This window comes from Heptranchias perlo, chromosome 40 (assembly GCF_035084215.1).
Source record: "Heptranchias perlo isolate sHepPer1 chromosome 40, sHepPer1.hap1, whole genome shotgun sequence".
Lineage (NCBI taxonomy): Eukaryota > Metazoa > Chordata > Chondrichthyes > Hexanchiformes > Hexanchidae > Heptranchias > Heptranchias perlo.
This window is the reverse complement of record NC_090364.1, coordinates 10,743,493-10,766,648: the sequence shown is the minus strand read 5'-3', so window position 1 is coordinate 10,766,648 and position 23,156 is coordinate 10,743,493. Positions and strand designations below refer to the sequence as shown.

Genomic DNA, 23,156 nt, shown 5'->3' with positions numbered 1-23,156 from the left:
CCTCTTTGACCAAGCTTTTGGTCACCTGTCCTAATATCTCCTTATGTGGCTCGGTGTCAAATTTTGTTTGGTAATCGCTCCTGTGAAGAGCCTCGGGGCGTTTTACTACATTAAAGACACTTTATAAATGCAAGTTGTTGTTGAATGTCAGTGTAAGATCCACAAAGGCTGATGATGTAGAAACTACATGGGTCTACATGCGTGGAGTCTACACGCATGCTGAGAGATAAGTTTAGGCAACACTTGGACCCTGAGGTAGTATTCTGTGCCGAATTATATATCACAGCACTGCCTTTAAGTTCATGGCATGGCAACAACGTACATTTCTACAGCACCTTTAATCTAGAAAAATGTCCTGAGATACTTTGCGGAGGTGTCATTAAAACAAATGGACACTGAGCCAAAGAGGGAAATGTTTGGGAGGGATGACCAGAAGCTTGGTCAAAGAGCTGGGCTTTAAAGAGGGTCCTAAAGGGGGAAGAGGGATGTGGAGCATCAGGAACGAATTCCGAAGTGTGGGGCCCAAACAGCTGATGGAACAGCCGCCAATAGTTGGGCAAAAGGGGGAGAAATGGACGAGTCGGAAGAACGGAGTTTAGCGAGGGCGGCGGGATGGGGAATGAGGCTGGAGGAGGCTACAGAGATAGAGATGGGCAAGGCCGTGAAGGAATTTAAGCATAAGTTCGAGGCTTTGTGGGATCTTGGAGACAAAGCAGTCAGCAAGGTCAGGGGTGATGGGTGAATGGGTCATTGAGTCTGGAGTTGGCAAAGGCATGGATGAGGGTTTCAGCGACAGATGGGCTGAGGCAGGCGATGTTTCGGAGGTGGAAATAGGTGGTCTTTGTAATGAAGAGGATATGGGATTGTAAGCTCAGTTCAGGGTCCGGTAGGGCACCGAGATTGTAAAAAGTCTTTTTCAGCCTGAGGTAACGGCCAGGAAGGGGGAATGGAATTGTTTGGAGTGCACGGAGTTTATGGGGGAGCCAAAGTCGATGGCTTTGGTCTTCCATGTTTAGCCAGAGGAATTTGTTACTTATCCCAGAATAAGGGATAGGTCTTTACTCCTGGTCAGGAATTTATCGCAAGCAACTGCACCTTCAACCAAATTCAAGACGTCAACTAGAATGGTCAAGCCATCCAGCTTCTCTTACCATCCCACCTCTTCTCCGTTTCTTCTTCTCTCCAGGCCCTTCTTCTCAACGCTGCCTCTTGAGGAAGAAGGCACCTCGGAGGAAGCCGTCGCTTCTGAGGATCCACTCCCTTGCGCTACATCCCTCCCAGGCACCAGCGCAGAGACTGGCGCTCCACGTGTCGGTGAAGTGGTGGGAGAGACCAAGAAGTGATTTGGTGATGGGCCACACTGCCAGCACCACGGTGGGTTTAGGCGGGGAAGCTATTGGGATGTTTTTCCAGGTGGGGAGGCTGCAGTATGAGGGAATAAATGCGTTGCCACCTGTAAAAAGACATGCAAAATCCAGGAGCGAAGCAAATATCCTTGAATTATCCACAACCAACAGGCTGTTAGAGCTGGTTAAAACTTAAATGCCAATAAATTAAGAAGTGAGGTATCAAGAGTTCTAGCAACACATGACTGCCTTCCTTGACAGTATCACGCATTCCTCTGTAATAAATATATTTTATTAGAAAAGAAAAAGCATACAACAACTTGCATTTATATAGCACCTTTAACTTAATAAAATGTCCCAAGGCGCTTCACAGGAGCGATTATCAAACAAAATTTGACACCGAGCCACATAAGGAGACATTAGGACAGGTGAGCAAAAGCTTGGTCAAAGAGGTAGGTTTTAAGGAGTATCTTAAAGAAGGGGAGGTAGAGAGGCGGAGAGATTTAGGGAGGAAATTCCAGAGCTTAGGGCCTAGGTAGCTGAAGGCACGGCTGTCAATTGAGGAGCGATGAAAATCGGGGATGAGCAAGAGGCCAGAATTGGAGGAGCGCAGAGATCTTTTTATGATTGTCCAACAAAGCTTGTAAGTTCTTACTCTATGGTCCGGCCTTTAATCAAAAGACATGCAGGTGGGTTTGTTCAAAGTATAAAAGGTTTATTTAAGAGTTACAATACAGGATAGAATAGTACAATTTTAATACATTAAGTGTTAAACAACACAAACTGGCAAAAGAGCAAGGCTTCTGTTTGATCAGACCCTGAATGACCTCGAGATAAATGAGTGGTCCAGCTTGCTCCGAGGATATTCTAACAATTACATGTTATGCTTCAAAGAGTTGGCACAGGCACGATGGGCCGAATGGTTTCCTTCTGTGCTGTACCGTACTATGATGCTATGAAGAGGTCAGTTGTGGCCTGTCTCCATCTTCATTCCCAATATATGGAATCTCCACTTGCCTGCATGAGTGCAGCTGCAACAATGCTCAAGAAACTCGATACCATCCAGGACAAAGCAGCCCTCTTGATTGGCACCCCATCCACCACCCTAAACATTCACTCCCCCCACCACCGGCGCACAGTGGCTGCAGTGTGTACTGTCTACAGGATGCACTGCAGCAACTCGCCAAGGCTTCTTCGACAGCACCTCCCAAACCCGTGACCTCCACTACCTAGAAGGACAAGGGCAGCAGGCACATGGGAACAACACCACCTGCACGTTCCCGTCCAAGTCACACACCATCCCGACTTGGAAATATATCGCCGTTCCTTCATCGTCGCTGGGTCAAAATCCTGGAACTCCCTTCCTAACAGCACTGTGGGAGAACCTTCACCACACGGACTGCAGCGGTTCAAGAAGGCGGCTCACCACCACCTTCTCAAGGGCAATTAGGGATGGGCAATAAATGCCGGCCTTGCCAGTGATACCCACAGCCCAAGAATAAATTAAAAAAACTATCAGTCAGGCTGTCAGAAAAGATGCTGGAAGGAGTTAAACAGGTCCCCCCAAGGAGCGAAAGAGCATAATCTGGTGGCTGATTGTCTGTCTGCCTCTCTCTTACAATGCCAGTTCAAAAGTAACATTGGCAGTGGCAACGATGAAGAGAGGCTGCCTTCATAGATTCAAAGCATGGCAAAAACATCCCATTCATTGACTAATCGAGGGCAAAGCAGTTTCAGCTTTGACTTGCTAAAAAACAAAACACTCTGCTTGGAAAATAACTCAACCTTTGACCCTTAATCTCGGCTTCTTTGGGTTCTCGTTTCCTCTGTTCCTTTTTGCTCCACAGCAGTTTCTCTTGGTCCAGATAAGTAATTCCTCATCTGTACCGGCAAACATGTTATTCCTTTTACTGATCCTTTCCTTTGGTCTGTTTTGCTGAGTAAAAGCCGATAGAGACAAACCATTCCGTGGGAAGCAGAGGCAATTTTTGTGGGTTAGATACCTTCACGTTTAAGGAGTTTTAACCTCTGCCACACATTTGGGCTGGGGATGTGACCAGTGCTGGGGAAGGCAGTATTTATTGCCCATCCTTATTTTCCCTAAGAGTCAGCCACGTAATATGGTGTGACTGGAATCACATATAGATCAGACCAGGTAGAGGCAGTAAGTTTCCCTTACCTGAAGGACATTAGTGAACCAGTTGGATTTTTACAACAATCCCCCAGATTTCATGGTCACTTTCTGGTGCCGATCCACAAATTACCAGATTTATTTGATTTCAATTTCACAACTTGCCACGGTGGGATTTGATCTCACAGGGGCAAATTTTGACTTTGTGCAACGGGTGGTAGCGAGTCGGCAGCCCATTGTACATCTCTCTCCATTGAGTTCAATCGAAATGAAAATGGGGAGAGATGTATAACGGGCTGAATTGATATTGCCCGTTTTGCACTATTGTCCAAAGTCAAAATTATCCCCAATACGTAAGCGTGGCAATGAGGAACAATGAGGACCAGAGGGAAGGACAGGATATTTACAGATGAGGAAGGCCCATCTTGCCTCATCCATCCAGCAGGACCTTGCAATTTCCCCATCATGAAATCCAATTGTTTCTTAAGTGATTCCTGATATCAGTTCTAATTTTGAAACTGCGTCCCCTTGTATTACCTTTTCTATTCCGTTTACTATCTTATAAAACTCTAAGATCAGCTCTCAGTCGCTTCCTTTTAAGGCTCAACAGCCAATGTTTCTCCAGTCTTTCCTCATAGCTTAGTTCTACGATGCTCGGGATCAGTCTAGTGGCTCGTCTCGGGATCGCTCCATGACTTAAAAAACAATTCCTTGTGCTTCGGAGACCATAACTGGATACAGTACTCAAAGTGTGAGCTAATCAGAGTGCTATAGATTTCAGCATGAATTCCTGCAAATTGTACTGAACTATTTTGGCTAAATAATTCACCATCGTGTTTGATTTGTTAATTGCTGTTAGTGCCCTGACTGCTAAAACTGCTAGATCTCTCCCAACTTTATCCTTAAGCTATTTCAAGACCATTTGAGGAACCCTTACATCACCCTGTTTCCTTCCTATATACTCTCGCCTCTGAGTAAAAAGGTTTATGGGTTTGAGTCCCACTCTAGAAACTTGAGCACAAAATCTAGGCTGATGCTCCAGTGCAGTACTGAGGGAGTGCTGCATTGTCGGAGGTGCTGTCTTTTGGATGAGACGTTAAACCGAGGCCCCGTCTGCCCTCTCAGGTGGACATAAAAGATCCCTTGGCACTATTTCGAGGAAGAGCAGAGGAGTTTTCCTCGGTGACCTGGCCAATATTTATCCCTCAACCAAGTTCACTAAAACAGATAATCTGGTCGTTAACACATTGCTGTTTGTGGGAGCTTGCTGTGTGCAAATTGACAGCCCCATTTCCCACATTACAACAGTGACTGCACTTCAAAAAGTAATTCATTGGGTGTAAACGCTTTGGGATGTCCTGAGGTCATGAAAGGCACTGTAGAAATGCAAGTCTTTCTTTTACACTTGTCTGCAAGTCGATCTACCCACTTACATAGTTTGTCTACCACATTTTGTAGTTTCTTAGCTGCCTCCTCCGATTCAACTTTGGGAGGAGTTGCAAAATCATCTCTTTCTTCAATGTCTCCTCCTCCCACCACCACCTACAGAGGGTGATGTTGAAACCCATGGAGATTTCTTCGATCGGCAGGCTTGCCTCTCAGCAAGATGAACGGGTCAGAAGGATATAGAGACAATAACAATTTTAAAACATTTAACAATGGCATCAGATGGAGAAGTCCAGCTGCCTTAAACACTGTCGGGCACGACATGGGCTCATGCCCTTTAATTTTCAATTGGTGAATGGTGAATTCTTGATTTCAGCTGCTTTGTTAGGCGAAAGGTATAAATATAGGGCATTGTAGTCAAGCAAAAGGCCTTTTATAAATATGTTTTTACAGCTTGCAAAATATAAATTTCCAATAGTATATTGCAATGGTTTTAAAATACTGAAACCTTTGCATCTACAAATGATAAAAGTTCCAAAAAAATATATCATTAGCTTTAACTGGCATCGTGACAGAAAGTACCTGTTTCCCCTAGCGGAGAGTTTAAGAACTAGAGGACATAGATTTAAGCTGATTGGCGAAGGATTAAAGGGGACATGAGGAAAAACTTTTTTACCCAGAGGGTGGTGGGTGTATGGAATTTGCTGCCCGAATTGGTGGTAGAGGCAGGGACCCTCAACTCTTTTAAAAAGTACCTGGACCTGCACCTGAAGTGCTGTAAGCTGCAGGGCTACGGACCGGGTGCTGGAAGGTGGGATTGGAATGGGCACCTGGTTGTTCTTCGAGCCGGCGCGGACACGATGGGCTGAATGGCCCCCGTTCTGTGCTGTATCTTTTCTATGGTGACTATTCAACATATTCTGTGAATTAAAAGCTTGCAAAAACAAATATCACTCTGCAATTTCCGAAATAAACCATTAAAGACGCTTGGAGCCAAGCTGTGTTTCATTGCTGTAGGAACATAGGAACAGGGGCAGGCCATTCAATCCCTTGGGCCTGTTCCGCTATTCAATGAGATCATGGCTGATCTGTATCTTAACACTATTTACCCGCCTTGGCTCCCTAACCCTTAATACACTTGCCTAGCGAGTTTTGAAATTTTCAACTGAGCCCCAGCCTCAACTGTTCATTTGGGGGAAGAGATTCTGAATTCTGGTTTGGCTCATAAGAAAGAAAAAACAATGAAAAGCAGTGCTCCAGTTATACCATTGGCAGAATGTCAGCAATTGGGTCAATGAACTGTCCAAGCTCTTGGACCAGGGCAATGGACCAATAATCTGGGCATCAAGCCAATTGCATGCAAGGCTTTCATGGTTGGCAGGGCCAAGTCTGGTCCGCCATCTGGTAGAAGGAAGATAAACAAGTGCAGGAGATCCTAACCGCCAAGTAGCTTAGAATGGCAGGATGCCTCGCTAAAGTCAAAATGGCGTCAGGATCTGAGGAAGGGGGCTAGTTACCAACCACCAGCAAAAAAGTCCATCAGTTGCTGTTCCTTCTCCTATGCTATGCAATGGATGACTGACTGCTTATTAGCTGGCTGATTATATTTCAATGACGGTGAGAGATGCCATTTTGTGAATCCATTTATATTTGAAGAATGGGATCCAGGAATGAAGCAATAATCTCCGACTTGCTGCAGCAGAATTGGCTTTGCTCCTTGCTGGTACAGGATTACATTTGGGGCTTCATTCTGCATAATATCTGCAAGTGATAGGTCCTGTTCTTTAGTTGTAGGTTTCTGGGTGTCCACTTGAAGCTTAGAAAGGTAAGGTAATTCTGTGGTCATCTTCCGAATCAAAGCCTCAGGGCTTATGATCTGCTGCTGATCAGCTAAAAGGCTTTGGTCTTCATGTTTGCTCGATTTAGGCACCTCGGGAGGAATGCTTGAATAGACCACTTCTTCTCCAGGTGGAGTTAACACGTAACCACTGCAACCTGGCATGCCTGCGGGATCTTCTCGTGAGACATTGCAGAAGCTTGGTGAGTCTTGCGTATTTTTATCATTCACCTTTGGAATAATGCACTCCAGCAACGGGTCGGCCCCACAATCGGAAACTGCTGATTGTTGGCTAACTGTAGGGGTTGCAAATGTGTCTGAACCTCGAACTGGTTGGCTTGAACAGGGGATATCTGTGTCTTTTGTGTGAACATAGCCAGTGAAAACCTCCGGTAAAGATGTTGGAACTGAATTTGTATGCGGGGGGCACAAGACATAACTGGAAGTGAAAGGTTGTTCCAATACTGATTGGCTTAAAGAAGCTCTTGCAGTATTGTCAGTGTGAATATGATAACCAGTTGCACTTGATGGCAATGGTGAACTGAACATAGCCTGCGGAGGACTCAGAACGTAGGCAGAAGTAGGCAAAGACGGTGATTGTTCACTGTTTGTCTGATTCAACTCTTGTAGACTTTCAGATGAGTCCTGTGGGAGTTTCACATATCCTGGAGCCTCTTGGCCATGTTTGCTATAACATTCATTTTTGTTGAATCCCTTCTTTGATTCTGAAAGGGAATTTGGCACAGAAGGTAAATCTTGAAAGTTGAACAGATATGGACCATTGTAATCAGCTGGCTCATTCTGAAAGTTAGGAAATACTTCTCCAGAAGGTGCTTCTGTTTCTGTTGTTGTTACAACCTCCTGATTTGGTTGCTTTTGATCAATGCTATCTCTCGTCATCAGCAGGGAAAAAATATCCAGTTTCTCCTCTTCCTGGTTGAATTCTGCTTTCTCCCTGTTGTAGGAATGTCACAAGACATATTAGTCATAAAATACCTCAGCCATCAAGTTCCATTTATTTCTGAGACATAAAGGGTAAATTTTACAAATGCACACTCTCCATCATTTTCTGTCCGTTAATTTTACCGGACGGACAATTGCGGGACGCCCACTCACTCAAATTCCTGATATGTGCTCTGGGAGGACCAAGCCCTGCCCCGGGAGTGCGCCCTTGTCAAATTTACCTTTTGCAGAGTTGTGGGTTGTATACGGCAGTTGTACCTGCTCAAGCTTTGCTCTTGTGGTTCGTTAATGTCTGCAGCTGTTGGTGAATTGTGAGGGATATCAGCGGGAGGGAGCCCCGAGGTCAGATGCAGCATAGCTTATTAGCAGAGCAAAGCTCACACCCACACTAGGAACATAGGAGTAGGCCATTCAGCCCCTCGTGCCTGCTCCGCCATTTGATAAGATCATGGCTGATCTGTGATCTAACTCCATATACCTGCCTTTGGCCCATATCCCTTAATACCTTTGGTTGCCAAAAAGCTATCTATCTCAGATTTAAATTTAGCAATTGAGCTAGTATCAATTGCCGTTTGCAGAAGGGAGTTCCAAAGTTCTACCACCCTTTGTGTGTAGAAATGTTTTCTAATCTCGCTCCTGAAAGGTCTGGCTCTAATTTTTAGACTGTGCCCCCTACTCCTAGAATCCCCAACCAGCGGAAATAGTTTCTCTCTATCCACCCTATCCGTTCCCCTTAATATCTTATAAACTTCGATTAGATCATCCCTTAACCTTCGAAACTCTAGAGAATACAACCCCAATTTGTGTATTCTCTCCTCGTAACTCAACCCTTGAAGTCCGGGTATCATTCTAGTAAACCTACGCTGCACTCCCTCCAAGGCCAATATGTCCTTCCGAAGGTGCGGTGCCCAGAACTGCTCACAGTACTCCAGGTGCGGTCTAACCAGGGTCTAACCTGCTCTAGAAACGTGCATTGATCCTAGGCTCAAAAGAATATCCACTACTGCACCCTCCAGAATTTTTTGTTTCCTCTGCTTGCTGATTTTGAGGCTTCCATGAGTAAGATTACCAAACTAGTACCAATCTATTACTGAATGATGGCCAGTTTTGAGGTGTGTACTGGAATTGTGACTACACAAACCCATTGCACTGAGGATCCTACAAAGCGGCAGAGAGAGACTGAGAGCTTCATTCTATTAATCTGCAACATAAATGCAAAATCAGATAACATAGTAAAACGGCCCAAGGCACTTCACAGGAGTGTAATCAGACAAAAATTGACAACGCGACAAAGAAGGAGACATTAGGACAGGTGACCAAAAGTTTGGTAAAAAAGAGGTAGGTTTTAAGGAGGGTCTTAAAGGAGGAGACAGATTTGGAGAGGACGAGAGGTTTACGGAGGGAATTCCAGAGGTTAGGGCTGAGACAGCTGAATGAGTGGCCGCCAACGGTTGGTATGAAGGAAGGGGTGGGGGAGGGAAGACAGGAAGCCAGTGTTGGAGGAACGCAGAGTTCTCGGAGAGTTGTAGAGCTGGAGGAGGTTATAGAGAAAGGAGGGGCGAGGTGACCTAGCTGTGCTAGGCATTAATTTCCATTGTGTTGCACCATGGTGTAGTGTGACATGTTATGGTTCATGGTCATCAACCTCCAGTGTATGATGTCCCTACCACACCCTGGAATAGCAGCATGGGGGAGAAGAAACATTGAGGGGCAAGTCAAACTCAATCTCTCTCATGCACTTTGTAGTGAAGTAATTACCAAGAAACATTGTCAGGAACCTGGGGAAAGTAAAAGGACTTACTTTGAAATGACCTGCAAAAGTGCATCAGCTGACTCATTGGTCACAACTTGACAGATATTGCCTTCATCAAAAACTATGATTTCCACAAGTGCTGACTGTCCGAGAAGCCCTTCCTAAAGGATAAAGAATCACATGCAAGTCAACAAGGAGTAAAGACTGAATTGGAAAGGTACAGCTAACATGTCATGTGTCGCATGCAGTGTCTGCAGTTAATTTTTTTATTCATTCATGGGATGCGGGCGTCGCTGGCAAGGCCAGCATTTATTGCCCATCGCTAATTGCCCTTGAGAAGGTGGTGGTGAGCCGCCGCCTTGAATCGCTGCAGTCCGTGTGGTGAAGGTTCTCCCACAGTGCTGTTAGGAAGGGAGTTCCAGGATTTTGACCCAGCGACGATGAAGGAACGGCGATATATTTCCAAGTCAGGAAAGTGGGGAAAATGCAGGGGGTGTTGTTCCCATGTGCCTGCTGCCCTTGTCCTTCTAGGTGGTAGAGGTCGCGGGTTTGGGAGGTGCTGTTGAAGAAGCCTTGGCGAGTTGCTGCAGTGCATCCTGTGGATGGTACACACTGCAGCCACTGTGCGCCAGTGGTGGAGGGAGTGAATGTTTAGGGTGGTGGATGGGGTGCCAATCAAGCGGGCTGCTATGTTCTGGATGGTGTCGAGCTTCTTGAGTGTTGTTGGAGCTGCACTCATCCAGGCAAGTGGAGAGTATTCCATCACACTCCTGACTTGTGCCTTGTAGATAGTGGAAAGGCTTTGGGGAGTCAGGAGGTGAGTCACTCGCCGCAGAATACCCAGCCTCTGACCTGCTCTTGTAGCCACAGTATTTATGTGGCTGGTCCAGTTATGTTTCTGGTCAATGGTGACCCCCAGGATGTTGATGGTGGGGGATTCGGCGATGGTAATGCCGTTGAATGTCAAGGGGAGGTGGTTAGACTCTCTCTTTTTGGTGATGGTCATTGCCTGGCACTTGTCTGGCGCGAATGTTACTTGCCAATTATCAGCCCAAGCCTGGATGTTGTCCAGGTCTTGCTGCATGCGGGCACGGACTGCTTCATTATCTGATGGGTTGCGATTGGAGCTGCTCACTGTGCAATCATCAGCGAACATCCCCATTTCTGACCTTATGTTGGAGGGAAGGTCATAGATGAAGCAGCTGAAGATGGTTGGGCCGAGGACACTGCCTTGAAGAACTCCTACAGCAAAGTTCTGGGGCTGAGATGATTGGCCTCCAACAATCACTACTATCTTCCTTTGTGCTAGGTATGACTGCAGCCACTGGAGAGTTTTCCCCCTGATTCCCATTGACTTCAATTTTACTCGGGCTCCTTGGTGCCACACTCGGTCAAATGCTGCCTTGATGTCAAGGGCAGTCACTCTCACCTCACCTCTGGAATTCAGCTCTTTTGTCCATGTTTGGACCAAGGCTGTATTGAGCTTTGGAGCCGAGTGGTCCTGGCAGAACCCAAACTGAGCATCGGTGAGCAGGTTATTGGTGAGTAAGTGCTGCTTGATAGCACTGTTGACGACACCTTCCATCACTTTGCTGACGATTGAGAGTAGACTGATGGGGCGGTAATTGGCCGGATTGGATTTGTCCTGCTTTTTGTGGACAGGACATACCTGGGCAATTTTCCACATTGTTGGGTAGATGCCAGTGTTGTCGCTGTACTGGAACAGCTTGGCTAGAGGCGCGGCTAGTTCTGGAGCACAAGTCTTCAGCACTACAGCCGGGATGTTGTCGGGGCCCATAGCCTTTGCTGTGTCCGGTGCACTCAGCCGTTTCTTGATATCACGTGGAGTGAATCGAATTAGCTGAAGACTGGCTTCTGTGATGGTGGGTATCTCGGGAGGAGGCCGATATGGATCATTCATTCGGCACTACTGGCTGAAGGTGCTTGCAAACGCTTCAGCCTTGTCTTTTGCACTCACGTAGTGGGCTCTGCCATCATTGAGGGTGGGGATGTTCACGGAGCCTCCTCCTCCCGTTAGTTGTTTAATTGTCCACCACCATTCATTGGTCATGATGTAGCACACGTGATATGGCTTCACTATTGGCATGATATTCAGGAATGACCGTGCCTACTGTGCAAGTGAGGTCTCTTGAATACTAGGGGATGTTCTCACTTTGCCATTGCTAAATTGGTTAGCTGATCTCAGTTGGTACCAATTGGAATAATACAATTGGTCTTAGTGGCCTCGTTGTTGATATGGGACAAATGATATTATCAAATGTACGATATAAGGCCTGAGGGTGTATTGTATCAATGATGTAGGACCTGAAAGTATGTTAAATTCATGAAGCAGGTCATGCAATATCACCAGGTTATATTTTACATGGATTTTCGCTATCTTAACAGATAAACGTAGCAGTCTCCACAATCAGTGCCTTTACATTACACAACCAGTAGAGTTCACACCAGAGCAATGAGAAACCATTACCTGGCACTCTTTACGGAAAAGTTTGCTCTTTGCTGGGTCTGGAATACTATCCAACCAGGATCTCTTTTGCCTGTTAACACATAGAACACACAAACAAAAAAATCAGTATTGAAGTAATAAGACTTGAGTTCTTGTAATACATAGAATTACATCCAATTTATAGCACAGAAACAGGCCATTCGGCCCAACTGGTCTATGCCAGTGTTTATGCTCCACACGAGCCTCCTCCCACTTTACTTCATCTCACCCTATCAGCATATCCTTCTATTCCTTTCTCCCTCGTATACTTATCTAGCTTCCCCTTAAATGCATCAATGCCTATTCGCCTCAACTACTCCATGTGGTCGCAAATACCAAATTCTCACCACTCTCTGGGTAAAGAGGTTTCTTCTGAATGCCTTATCAGATTTATTAGTGACTATGTTTTAGTTTTAGACTCTCCCACAAGTGGAAACATCTTCTCTATGTCTACCTGATCAAACCCCTTAATAATTTTACAGACCTCTATCAAGCCTTATCTTTTCTAGAGAAAAGAGCCCCAGCCTGATCAGTCTTTCCTGATAGTTATCACCTCTCAGTTCTGGTATCATCTTTGTAAATCTTTTTTGCATCTTCTCCAGTGCCTCTATATCCTTTTATGTAATATGGAGACCAGAACTGTGCACAGTACTCCAAGTGTGGTCAAACCAAGGTTCGATACAAGTTTAACATTCAATACATACATTGAAGGTAAACAGTACCAGGAGAATGACTGAGGCGAGGACACTTGAACTAACACATGATAAGAAACAAGTGATGAGGCTAATTACCATAAGAAAGGTGGGAAAATTATTCAGGAATGTTGTCGTGACTGTTATTATCTGGAAAAAGTGATGGTAAGAGATGGAGAAGCAGGCAAAGATGAACACTGATAGATGATGTGATGGAACTGGCAGGTGTATCTCCAATTCTGCACTCCTCCAATTCTGGCCTCTTTTGTGTATCCCCGATTTCCATCGCTCTACCATTGGCGGCCATGCCCTCAGCTGTCTAGGCCTTAAACTCTGGAATTCCCTCCCTAAACCTCTCCGCCTCTCTCCCTCTCTCTCTACTCCTTGAAGACACTCCTTAAAACCTACCTCTTTGACTAAGCTTTTGATTACCTGTCGTAATATCTCTATTTGTGGCTCGGTGTCACATTTTGTTTGATAATCGCTCCTGAGAAGCGCCTTGGAACGTTTTACTATGTTAAAGGCGCTATATAAAGGCAAGTTGTTGTTGTTGCTGCAGCAGCAGCAGCATATGGGCCTGATACATTTCACATGTGCTGAGAATAGAAAGCATGACGTGCACTGATCACCAGCATCTAGAGTGGGAACCGCACACTGGACGAGAAAGGGGTAGATTGTGACTTTGTGCGATAGAGTAAAACGGGAGATAGCGAGTTGGCAGCCGGTTTCGCTATCACCCATTTTGCACTACGGCACCAAGTCAAAATCTACCCCCAAACAGAGTACATATATCACTCGACGATGGCGGTCAGGTTTTTTTTGTGGTACTAACTGTTCAAATCTAATGCTCCTGATTTGGGTCTGCCAAAAAAAGCATGCAAGCAAAAAATTAGACATGAATTGAAATGCTACCAAAGAATGAATGCACAGAATTACATCGAAGTTACAGCTCAGAAACAGGCCATTCGGCCCAACTGGTCTATGCCGGTGTTTATGCTCCACACGAGCCTCCTCCCACCTTATTTCATCTCACCCGATCAGCATATCCTTCTATTCCTTTCTCCCTCATGTATTTTTCTAGCTTCCCCTTAAATACATCTACGTATTTTGCCTCAACTACTCCATGTGGTAGCAAGTTCCACATTCTCACCGTTCTTTGGCTAACATCGGAACATATGAACATAGGAACAGGAGGAGGCCATTCAGCCCCTCGAGCCTGTTCCGCCATTCAATTAGATCATGGCTGATCTGTATCTTAACTCCATCTACCCGCCTTGGTTCCGTGACCCTTTCCTCACAAAAATCGATCAATCTCAGTTTTGTAATTTTCAATTGACCCTCAGCCTCAACAGCTTTTTGGGGGAGAGAATTCCCCTTTGTGTGAAGAAGTGTTTCCTGACATCACTCCTGAACGGCCTAGCTCTCATTTTATGGTTACGCTTCCTTGATCTGGACTCTCCCACCAGAGGAAATAGTTTCTCTCTATTTATCCTATCAAATCCATTAAACATCTTGAACACTTCAATTAGATCACCCCTTAATCTTCTATACTCAAGGGAATACAAGCCTAATCCATGCAACCTGTCCTCATAACTTAACCCTTTTAGCCCCATGTTCCTATGTTACCCAGAGAGTGGTGAGAATATGGAACTTGCTACCACATGGAGTTGTTGAGGTGAATAAGTTTCTCCTGAATTCCTTATTGGATTTATTAGTGACAATCTTATATTTATGACCTCTAGTTTTGAATACCTAAGGATTACATACATAGTTGAAAGTGATTACACAACAACAGTGGATACCTGGAGAACATTTACATCCTCAAGATAATTAGAAGTCATTCATTTTATCAAGGATTTCAGATGGTTCACTTGTAAGATAATGGATACCCGTGAATTTGCCAGATTTAATCTAATTGAGGAGCTCACGTATTTATCTATAAATTAAAGGATACTCAGTTGATTCTCTGACTGGAATCTAGTTGAGGAGCTCAGATGGTTTATGTATAAAATAATGGATACCTCAGAGTGAGTTAGGTTCTGGAACTTAATCAAGGCATTTAGGTGTTTCATGTATCGAATATTGGATACCTGTTCAAAAAAGGGGAGAGGGATAACCCTGACAATTACAGGCCAGTCAGCCTAACGTCGGTGGTCGGTTAAGTTCCAGAACCTAACTCACTCCGAGGTATCCATTATTTTATACATAAACCATCCGAGCTCCTCAACTAAATTCCAGTCAGAGAATCATCTGAGTATCCTTTAATTTAGGGAATCTTTTAGAGACAATAATCCGGGACAAATTTAATTGGCACTTGGAAAAGTATGGGCTAATAAATGAAAGTCAGCATGGGATTTGTTAAAGGAAAATCGTGTTTGACTAACTTGATTGAGTTCTTTGATGAATTAACGGAGAGGGTTGATCAGGGTAGTGCGGTTGATGTATATATGGACGTTCAAAAGGCATTCGATAAAGTACCACATAATAGAAGTGTTAGCAAAATTAAAGCACGTGGGATTAAAGGGACAGTGGCAGCTTGGATTCAAAATTGGCTAAGGGACAGAATATAGAGTAGTGGTGAACGGTTGTTTTTCAGACTGGAGGAAAGTATACAGTGGTGTTCCCCAGGGGTCAGTATTAGGACCACTGCTCTTTTTGATATATATTGATGACCTGGACTTGAGTATAGAGGGTACAATTTCAAAGTTTGCAGATGACACAAAACTCGGAAATGTAGTAAACAATATGGAGGATAGTAACAGACTTCAGGGGGACATAGAGAGGCTGGTGAAATGGGCAGACACATGGCAGATGAAATTTAATGCAGAGAAGTGTGAAGTGATACATTTTGGCAGGAAGACTGAGGAAAGGCAATATAAACTAAATGGTACAAGTTTAAAGTGGGTACAGGAACAGAGAGACCTGGGGATGCATATACACAAATCTTTGAAGGTGGCAGGACAAGTTGAGAAGGCTGTTAAAAAAATATATGGAATCCTGGGCTTTATTAATAGAGGCATAGAGTGCAAAAGCAAGGAAGTAATGCTAAACCTTTATAAAACACTGGTTAGGTCTTAGCTGGAGTATTGTGTTCAATTCTGGGCTCCACATTTTAGGAAGGATGTCAAGGTCCTTAGAGGCTGCAGAAGAGATTTATTAGAATGGTACCAGGGATGAGGGACTTCAGTTATGTGGAGAGACTGGAGAAACTGGGGTTGTTCTCTCTAAAACAGAGAAGGTTAAGGGGAGATTTAATAGAGGTATCCAAAATCATGAATAGTTTTGAGAGAATAAATAAGGAGAAACTATTTCCAGTGGCAGAAGGGTCGGTAACCAGAGGACACAGATTTAAGGTGATCGGGAAAAGAGCCAGAGGCGACATGAGGAAACATTTTTTGGCGTAGCGAGTTGTAATGATCTGGAATGCACTGCCTGAAAGGCCGGTGGAAGCAGATTCAATAGTAACTTTCAAAAGGGAATTGGATAAATACTTGAAGGGAAAAAATTTACAGGGCTATGGGGAAAGAGCAGGAGAATGGGACTAATTGGACAGCTCTTTCAAAGAGCCGGCACCGGCACGATGGGCAGAATGGCCTTCACTTGTGCTGTACCTACTATGGCACTAATCGAGGGCTCAGATAGTTTCTGCTTGGACGAATGCAATTTACCTTCTTATCAGGCAGTAAAGGGGTGGAATCAATGTGATTAAAATTATCGGAAAAACGTACATCAAGGTCACGAACATCTGTGTATCTAAAAAAAAACAAAGAAAAGTAAGGAAAGAAACTTTCATTAAACTCATTTTTTTAAAACAGTTTTATAAGCGAGCTGTGCTTTTGTGTAGTGTTTACGCTGCCCTCTGGGATCTGGTTCTGTGCCTTGACTGTACGCAATGTTTTAGGAAGACTTGGCTAGACAATGGCTTACAATAGTGTAGAAAAAATGAACAATTTATATTTATGTGTTTCACATGGAGAATACACTGTGCCATGGAATGGTAGAGTGTGGGTTAGATCCATGGGGGGGGGGTCATTTTCACATTTGGCGATATTGGATTGGATGCCCGTTCAAACTCTGCTCATCGAAAACTCTTCTGCCCGCATCCTAACACACACCAAGTCCCGTTCACCCATCACCCCTGTGCTCGCTGACCTACACTGCCTCCCGGGCCACCAACACCTCGATTTAAAAATTCTCATTCTTGTGTTCAAATCCCTCCATGGCCTCGCCCCTCCCTATCTCTGTTACCTCCTCCAGCGCTACAACCCTCCGAGATCTCGGCACTCCTCCAATTCTGGCCTTTTGCTCATCCCCGATTTTAATCGCTCCACCATTGGCGGCCGTGCCTTCAGCTGCCTAGGCCCCTAAGCTCTGGAATTCTCTCCCTAAACCTCTCCGCCTCTCTACCTCTCTCTCCTCCTTTAAGTCGATCCTTAAAATCTACCTCTTTGACCAAGCTTTTGGTCACCTGTCCTAATATCTCCTTCTGTGGCTCGGTGTCAAATTTTGTCTGACTATGCTCCTGTGAAGCACCTTGGGACATTTTTACTACGTTGAAGACGCTATATAAATGCAAGTTGTTGGTGTTGTCATTATACAGTTCTCCCAATTTTTATTTCCATTGAGGTAGAACCACTGCAATGATCCAGTTTCACCTATTTAACACTATCGCCAAACGTTAAAATTACCCGCCATGGTTCCTTACATGGGGAGCTTTGATCTTAGCCACGGCACACGGCACATCTCCAAGCACAGACCGTATGCTTTCTCACGGGGAAAGCGGAAGGGAACGGTTCAGAGAGGTTCCTGTTGGCCACCTCTTTGGGGCCTGTAATTGGACTTCATTACTAGAAGCCTGATACCAGGTTCCCTGTTACCATTTTAGCTGTGGAAGACCGAGAGAGGTGGAAGGGGAAACAAATTAGAGATTCCTTAAAAAAGAAAAACAACGATGTTTAAAGTCCAAACCACCCATAATTCCCTGTTATGGGATTTCCAAGATGGTGGCTAGCTATGTTTGGAGAGGGGAGAGGGGGGCAGTTCACATGAACAATAGGGAATATTGATGGTGCAAAGAGGATATTGGAGATGAACACAGTAAATGATGCAAATTAATAATTTTTTTTCAGTAGATCAGAGTAAATGATCCTACACCTGTTGTATAAACAGGATACACTTTGAAGGCCATGAGATACCTAATTCATTCTTCTTTCAAGACGTTGAAAGTTATCAATTCTCACTTTGCTTATTTACTTTGATGAAAAGAAAATCACCAGTGTAAGAAGAAACTCAATCAGGATTGAGTTGTATTTTGCCTACGTACCAGGGTCAGTTTTCAATGTGACCATCTTGCTCCAGTCACTCCATGGCCCACGGTAGCAATGGGGATCACCTCGACATCTCACCTTTGCTCTCATTCTTATGTGATACCTACTGGAAGCGTCCATTGAATCCTTTGGGAATGAGTATGAATTGGTTTCCTGGGGAAGCTTCTTCACTTTGGAATTCTGGCAAGAGGAAATACAATACCTCGTTATGTTCTATTGGTATGAAACGCTCTTTGAGTCTGTCATCTTGTGAGGGTTTTTTGCAGAGAAATAATGGGGCTTCTGAAGTTTAACTGTGACTACAACTGTGGGTAGCCCTTAACTTAAAAATTACACTTGAAGTTTCATAGCAAAATAATTCTAACTGTAACTTAAACCCCATTCAATCCAAAACCAGCAATGATTCAGATTAGTATTTTCCAACTTCCTGCTTTTGTGAGCCTTACTCTCTAGTGCTGTCTGTCTCTCATGCACACACATACACATACACCTCACATGGGGTACAATAGCATAGTGGTTATGTTACTGGATTAGTAATCCACAGACATGAGTTCAAATCCCACCATAGCAGCTGGGGAATTTAAATTTAATTCATTAAATAAAATGCTAGTACCAGTAATGGTGGCCATGAAACTACTGGATTGTTGTAAAAACCCATCTGCTTCAATAATGCCCTTTAGGGAAGGAAACTTGCCGTCCTTACCCGGTCTGGCCTATATGTGACTCCAGACCCACAGCAATGTGGTTGATTCTTAACTGCTCTCTGAAATGGCCTAGCAAGTCACTCAGTTATACAATCAAGAAGGTGGCTCACCACCACCTTCTCAAGGGCAATTAGGGATGGGCAATAAATGCCAGCCTTGCCAGCGATGCCCACATCCCATGAATGAATAAAAAAAACACACCTTACAAACACCAACACACAGGAAAGATTGCCCTGAAGGCTGTCACTAATGTATGATCAAAACTTACCTCCCAAGAATCTTCATCCTTCTTGTAATAGATTTCATATTCTGACTGGTATTTAGCTTCCACGGTAAGCCAGTTCAGTTGATATCTCCTGTCAGGAAGCTGTTTTATGGTCAAGTTGAAAGGGGCATTTGTTTTAACTAATAACAAAAGACAAAAATGAAAGCATTTTCACTATGCACTGCGGCTTTGATTTCTAATGGGTTGATTGTGATAAATAATGGGGGCAATAAACTTTTGTGTTCTCCACACCTCCTCGTTTCACCTTGCGCTAATTTGGGCTGTAAATCAGTTGCGTGACTTGGAAATTCCACACGGCTGTTACATTAATTTGTACTAATACAGATAATTTTCTCCCCTTGTCTCCCTTCCTGTCCTGTGGAAGGTACTGATTTTTCTTGGGACCTCCTGGTACCTCATTCATGTGTGAGCCTGGGCAATTAGTATTGATAGGCTTTTGAAACATGGAGAGCATCACAGCCAATGCTTATCCTTTCCTTTCGGGCTCGAGGGGCTGAATGGCCTACATTCCTATTTTTTTTTTATTCGTTCATGGGATGTGGGCGTCGCTGGCGAGGCCGGCATTTATTGCCCATCCCTAATTGCCCTTGAGAAGGTGGTGGTGAGCCGCCTTCTTGAACCGCTGCAGTCCGTGTGGTGACGGTTCTCCCACAGTGCTGTTAGGAAGGGAGTTCCAGGATTTCGACCCAGCGACGACGAAGGAACGGCGATATATTTCCAAGTCGGGATGGTGTGTGACTTGGAGGGGAACGTGCAGGTGGTGTTGTTCCCATGTGCCTGCTGCTCTTGTCCTTCTAGGTGGTAGAGGTCGCGGGTTTGGGAGGTGCTGTCGAAGAAGCCTTGTTCCAATGTATCCAAAGTCCACACCTACATATTTTCCATTAGGTTTGCTGGACAGCCATCAAGACTTAGAGTTTTCTTCTCTCTAGCCCAGCGAAGCTGAGGATAATTGCAGTGAATGGCTCAGTTCCACACTGCACTTACAAAATGAGCCTTCAAAGGAACTCAGTCTTTTGATGATGCCAGCCCTGATTACTGCTGTACATGGGTGATATGATATGCAAAAGGAGAGATAGTTCGCCATAGGAGAGAAAGTAACTTGGGAGAACGAATCAAAGGAGACAACGTTAATATTACTATGGTCAGTCCCCTCTAAGCTTTCTTCTTTTGTTCCTTCAAAGCTCCAATCTCACTGAGCGACGCATTGTTCTTTCGGCTCAGTGGGTAGCACTCCTGCCTCTGAGTCCAAAGATCGTGGGTTCAAGTCCCACTCCAGAGTCTTGAGCACACAATCTAGGCTGACACTCCAGTGCAGGACTGAGGGTGCCGTCCTTCAGATCAGACGTTAAATCAAGGCCTTGTCTAATTGTTCCAGCAGTCCAGATAGATTTTAAAGATCTTAAGGCACAATTTGAGGAAGAGTAGAGGAGATCTCCCTTGACCAACACCACCAAAATCGGACTCACTGATCATTAGTTTCCAGATTTGGGATCTTGCTGGTTGCAAAATGGCTTCTGAATTAATCTACAAAACAACAGAGGGCTGCTGGCATCTGTGAGACCACATCGAACCATAAGTCAGTACCTTCAGGAAAAGAGGGGTGAAGAGAAGAGAAGAAATTAAGGCCCAAAATTCTGGGGTCCCCGCTCTGCCACTGAAAGTGTGGCATGGTGGGACTTCCAGCTGCCATTGTGTCACAGAGTTGACCATGTCCCAAATTGTGGGAATGGGGTCCTTTAATTTGTCAGGAACAGGTGGCCCATGCCTGTATAACAACAACATCAACAACTTGCATTTATATAGCACCTTTAACGTAGTAAAACGTCCCAAGGCGCTTCACAGGAGCGATTATCGAACAAAATTTGACACCGAGCCACATACGGAGACATTAGGACAGGTGCTTGGTCAAAGAGGTAGGCTTTAAGGAACGTCTTAAAGGTGGAGGGGCGGAGAGGTTTAAGGAGGGAATTCCAAAGCTTAAGGCCGAGCCAGCTGAAGGCACGGCCGCCAATGGCGGAGCGATGAAAATCGGGGATGCGCAAGAGACCAGAATTGGAGGAGCGCAGAGATCTCGGAGGGTTGTAGGGCTGGAGGAGGTGACAGAGATAGGGAGGGAGTGAGGTCACGGAGGGATTTGTAAACAAGGATGGGAATTTTAAAATCAGGCGTTGCCGGACTGGGAGCCAATGGGTACAGCCACTGGGAGCCGGGGGTACAGGCACTACAGAGGTGCCTGCCTCGAATGCCCGGAGGAAATTGGAGCAGAATTCCATCGCTCCGATGGGGAGAAGCCAGAAGTCCTTACACCGGGCCAAAGATTAAGGTTTCTTTCCCACAGAGAAACAAAGTCGGCCATTATTAGGCAATCGATCCATTCTGAAATTGATTACTTTTCCTCGTTCAGATGTTTGAGGTCTTCTTAATGCCCAGTATGGAATGCACACCTGCTTTCAGCAGACCTGGATTTTTTTTTTATTCGTTCATGGGATGTGGGCGTCGCTGGCGAGGCCAGCATTTATTGCCCATCCCTAATTGCCCTTGAGAAGGTGGTGGTGAGCCGCCTTCTTGAACCTCTGCAGTCCGTGTGGTGAAGGTTCTCCCACAGTGCTGTTAGGAAGGGAGTTCCAGGATTTTGACCCAGCGACGATGAAGGAACGACGATATATTTCCAAGTTGGGATGGTGTGTGACTTGGAGGGGAACGTGCAGGTGGTGTTGTTCCCATGTGCCTGCTGCTCTTGTCCTTCTAGGTGGTAGAGGTCACGGGTTTGGGAGGTGCTGTTGAAGAAGCCTTGGCGAGTTGCTGCAGAGCATCCTGTGGATGGTACACACTGCACCCACGGTGCGCCAGTGGTGAAGGGAGTGAATGTTTAGGGTGGTGGATGGGGTGCCAATCAAATGGGCTGCTTTGTTCTGGATGGTGTCGAGCTTCTTGAGTGTTGTTGGAGCTGCACTCATCCAGGCAAGTGGAGAGTATTCCATCACACTCCTGACTTGTGTCTTGTAGATGGTGGAAAGGCTTTGGGGAGTCAGGAGGTGAGTCACTCGCCACAGAATACCCAGCCTCTGACCTGCTCTTGTAGCCACAGTATTTATGTGGCTGGTGCAGTTAAATTTCTGGTCAATGGTGACCCCCAGGATATTGATGGTGGGGGATTCGGCGATGGTAATGCCGTTGAATGTCAAGGGGAGGTGATTACACTCTCTCTTGTTGGAGATGGTCATTGCCTGGCCCTTGTCTGGCGCGAATGTTACTTGCCACTTATCAGCCCAAGCCTGGATGTTGTCCAGGTCTTGCTGCATGCGGGCTTGGACTGCTTCATTGTCTGAGGGGTTGCGAATGGAACTGAACACTGTGAAATCATCAGCGAATATCCCCATTTCTGACCTTATGATGGAGGGAAGGTCATTGATGAAGCAGCTGGAGATGGTTGGGCCTTGGACACTGCCCTGAGGAACTCCTGCAGCAATGCCCTGGGGCTGAGATGATTGGCCTCCAACAACCACTACCGATTGGGCATAAGAAGGACACATATGAACATATGAAATTGACGGGCAGGAAATGACCAGCAGGTTGATCAAGCCTGCCACACACTCATGATGGCTGGTGCATAATCACTCGACACTTCCTCCCTCTGCCCCCTCCGCCCTCAGCCATGTAATCTCCTGGGAGAGGCAAAACAAATACAGAGAAAAAACCCAGGGCCAATAAGGGAAAAAATACTCAGGAAAATTCCCCTCCCAGCCCCTCAGGCGATTGAAACCAGTCCAGGAGATCACATGGACCAAATGTTACCTATAAAGACAACCCAGCATTGACCAAGACATCCCCCAAAAGCTGGCTGTGGACATGGTTGGCAGGGGGGGGGGGGCGGGTAGGGGGAGGAGGGCAGAAGAACTGGCCCGCCGATTGGAATTTAGGACAGAACATCACTGGGGCAGAAACCAGGCAGATCTGGAGGCAATCTTACAACCTCACCCACCCCAGGAAATTTAAACAGAAATTCTGATCCAAAGTTAACATTTCTTGACAAACTGAGATAAGAACATAAGAACGTAAGAAATAGGAGCAGGAGTAGGCCATACGGCCCCTCGAGCCTGCTCCGCCATTCAACCAGATCATGGCTGATCTTCGACCTCAAGTCCACTTTCCCGCCCGATCCCCATATCCCTTGATTCCGTTAGATTCCAAAAATCTATTGATCTCAGCCTTGACTATACTCAAC

General features: G+C 45.3%; 1 protein-coding gene across 3 annotated transcripts in view; it reads right to left on the bottom strand.

The window, feature by feature from the left end:
• Window positions 1-2,040: 2,040 nt before the first annotated feature.
• csf2rb (colony stimulating factor 2 receptor subunit beta) overlaps window positions 2,041-23,156 on the bottom strand; it is a 51,806-nt gene continuing 30,690 nt past the window's right edge. For all 3 annotated transcript variants that reach the window (XM_067974578.1, XM_067974577.1, XM_067974576.1), the window contains 6 exons: window positions 18,914-19,050; window positions 17,938-18,121; window positions 16,283-16,367; window positions 11,905-11,974; window positions 9,465-9,577; window positions 2,041-7,655 (listed from right to left, as the gene is read on the bottom strand). In XM_067974578.1, the coding sequence (XP_067830679.1) occupies window positions 6,422-7,655; window positions 9,465-9,577; window positions 11,905-11,974; window positions 16,283-16,367; window positions 17,938-18,121; window positions 18,914-19,050 (1,823 nt within the window). In that variant the 3' untranslated portion in view covers window positions 2,041-6,421. The remainder of the gene's footprint in view (window positions 7,656-9,464; window positions 9,578-11,904; window positions 11,975-16,282; window positions 16,368-17,937; window positions 18,122-18,913; window positions 19,051-23,156) is intronic.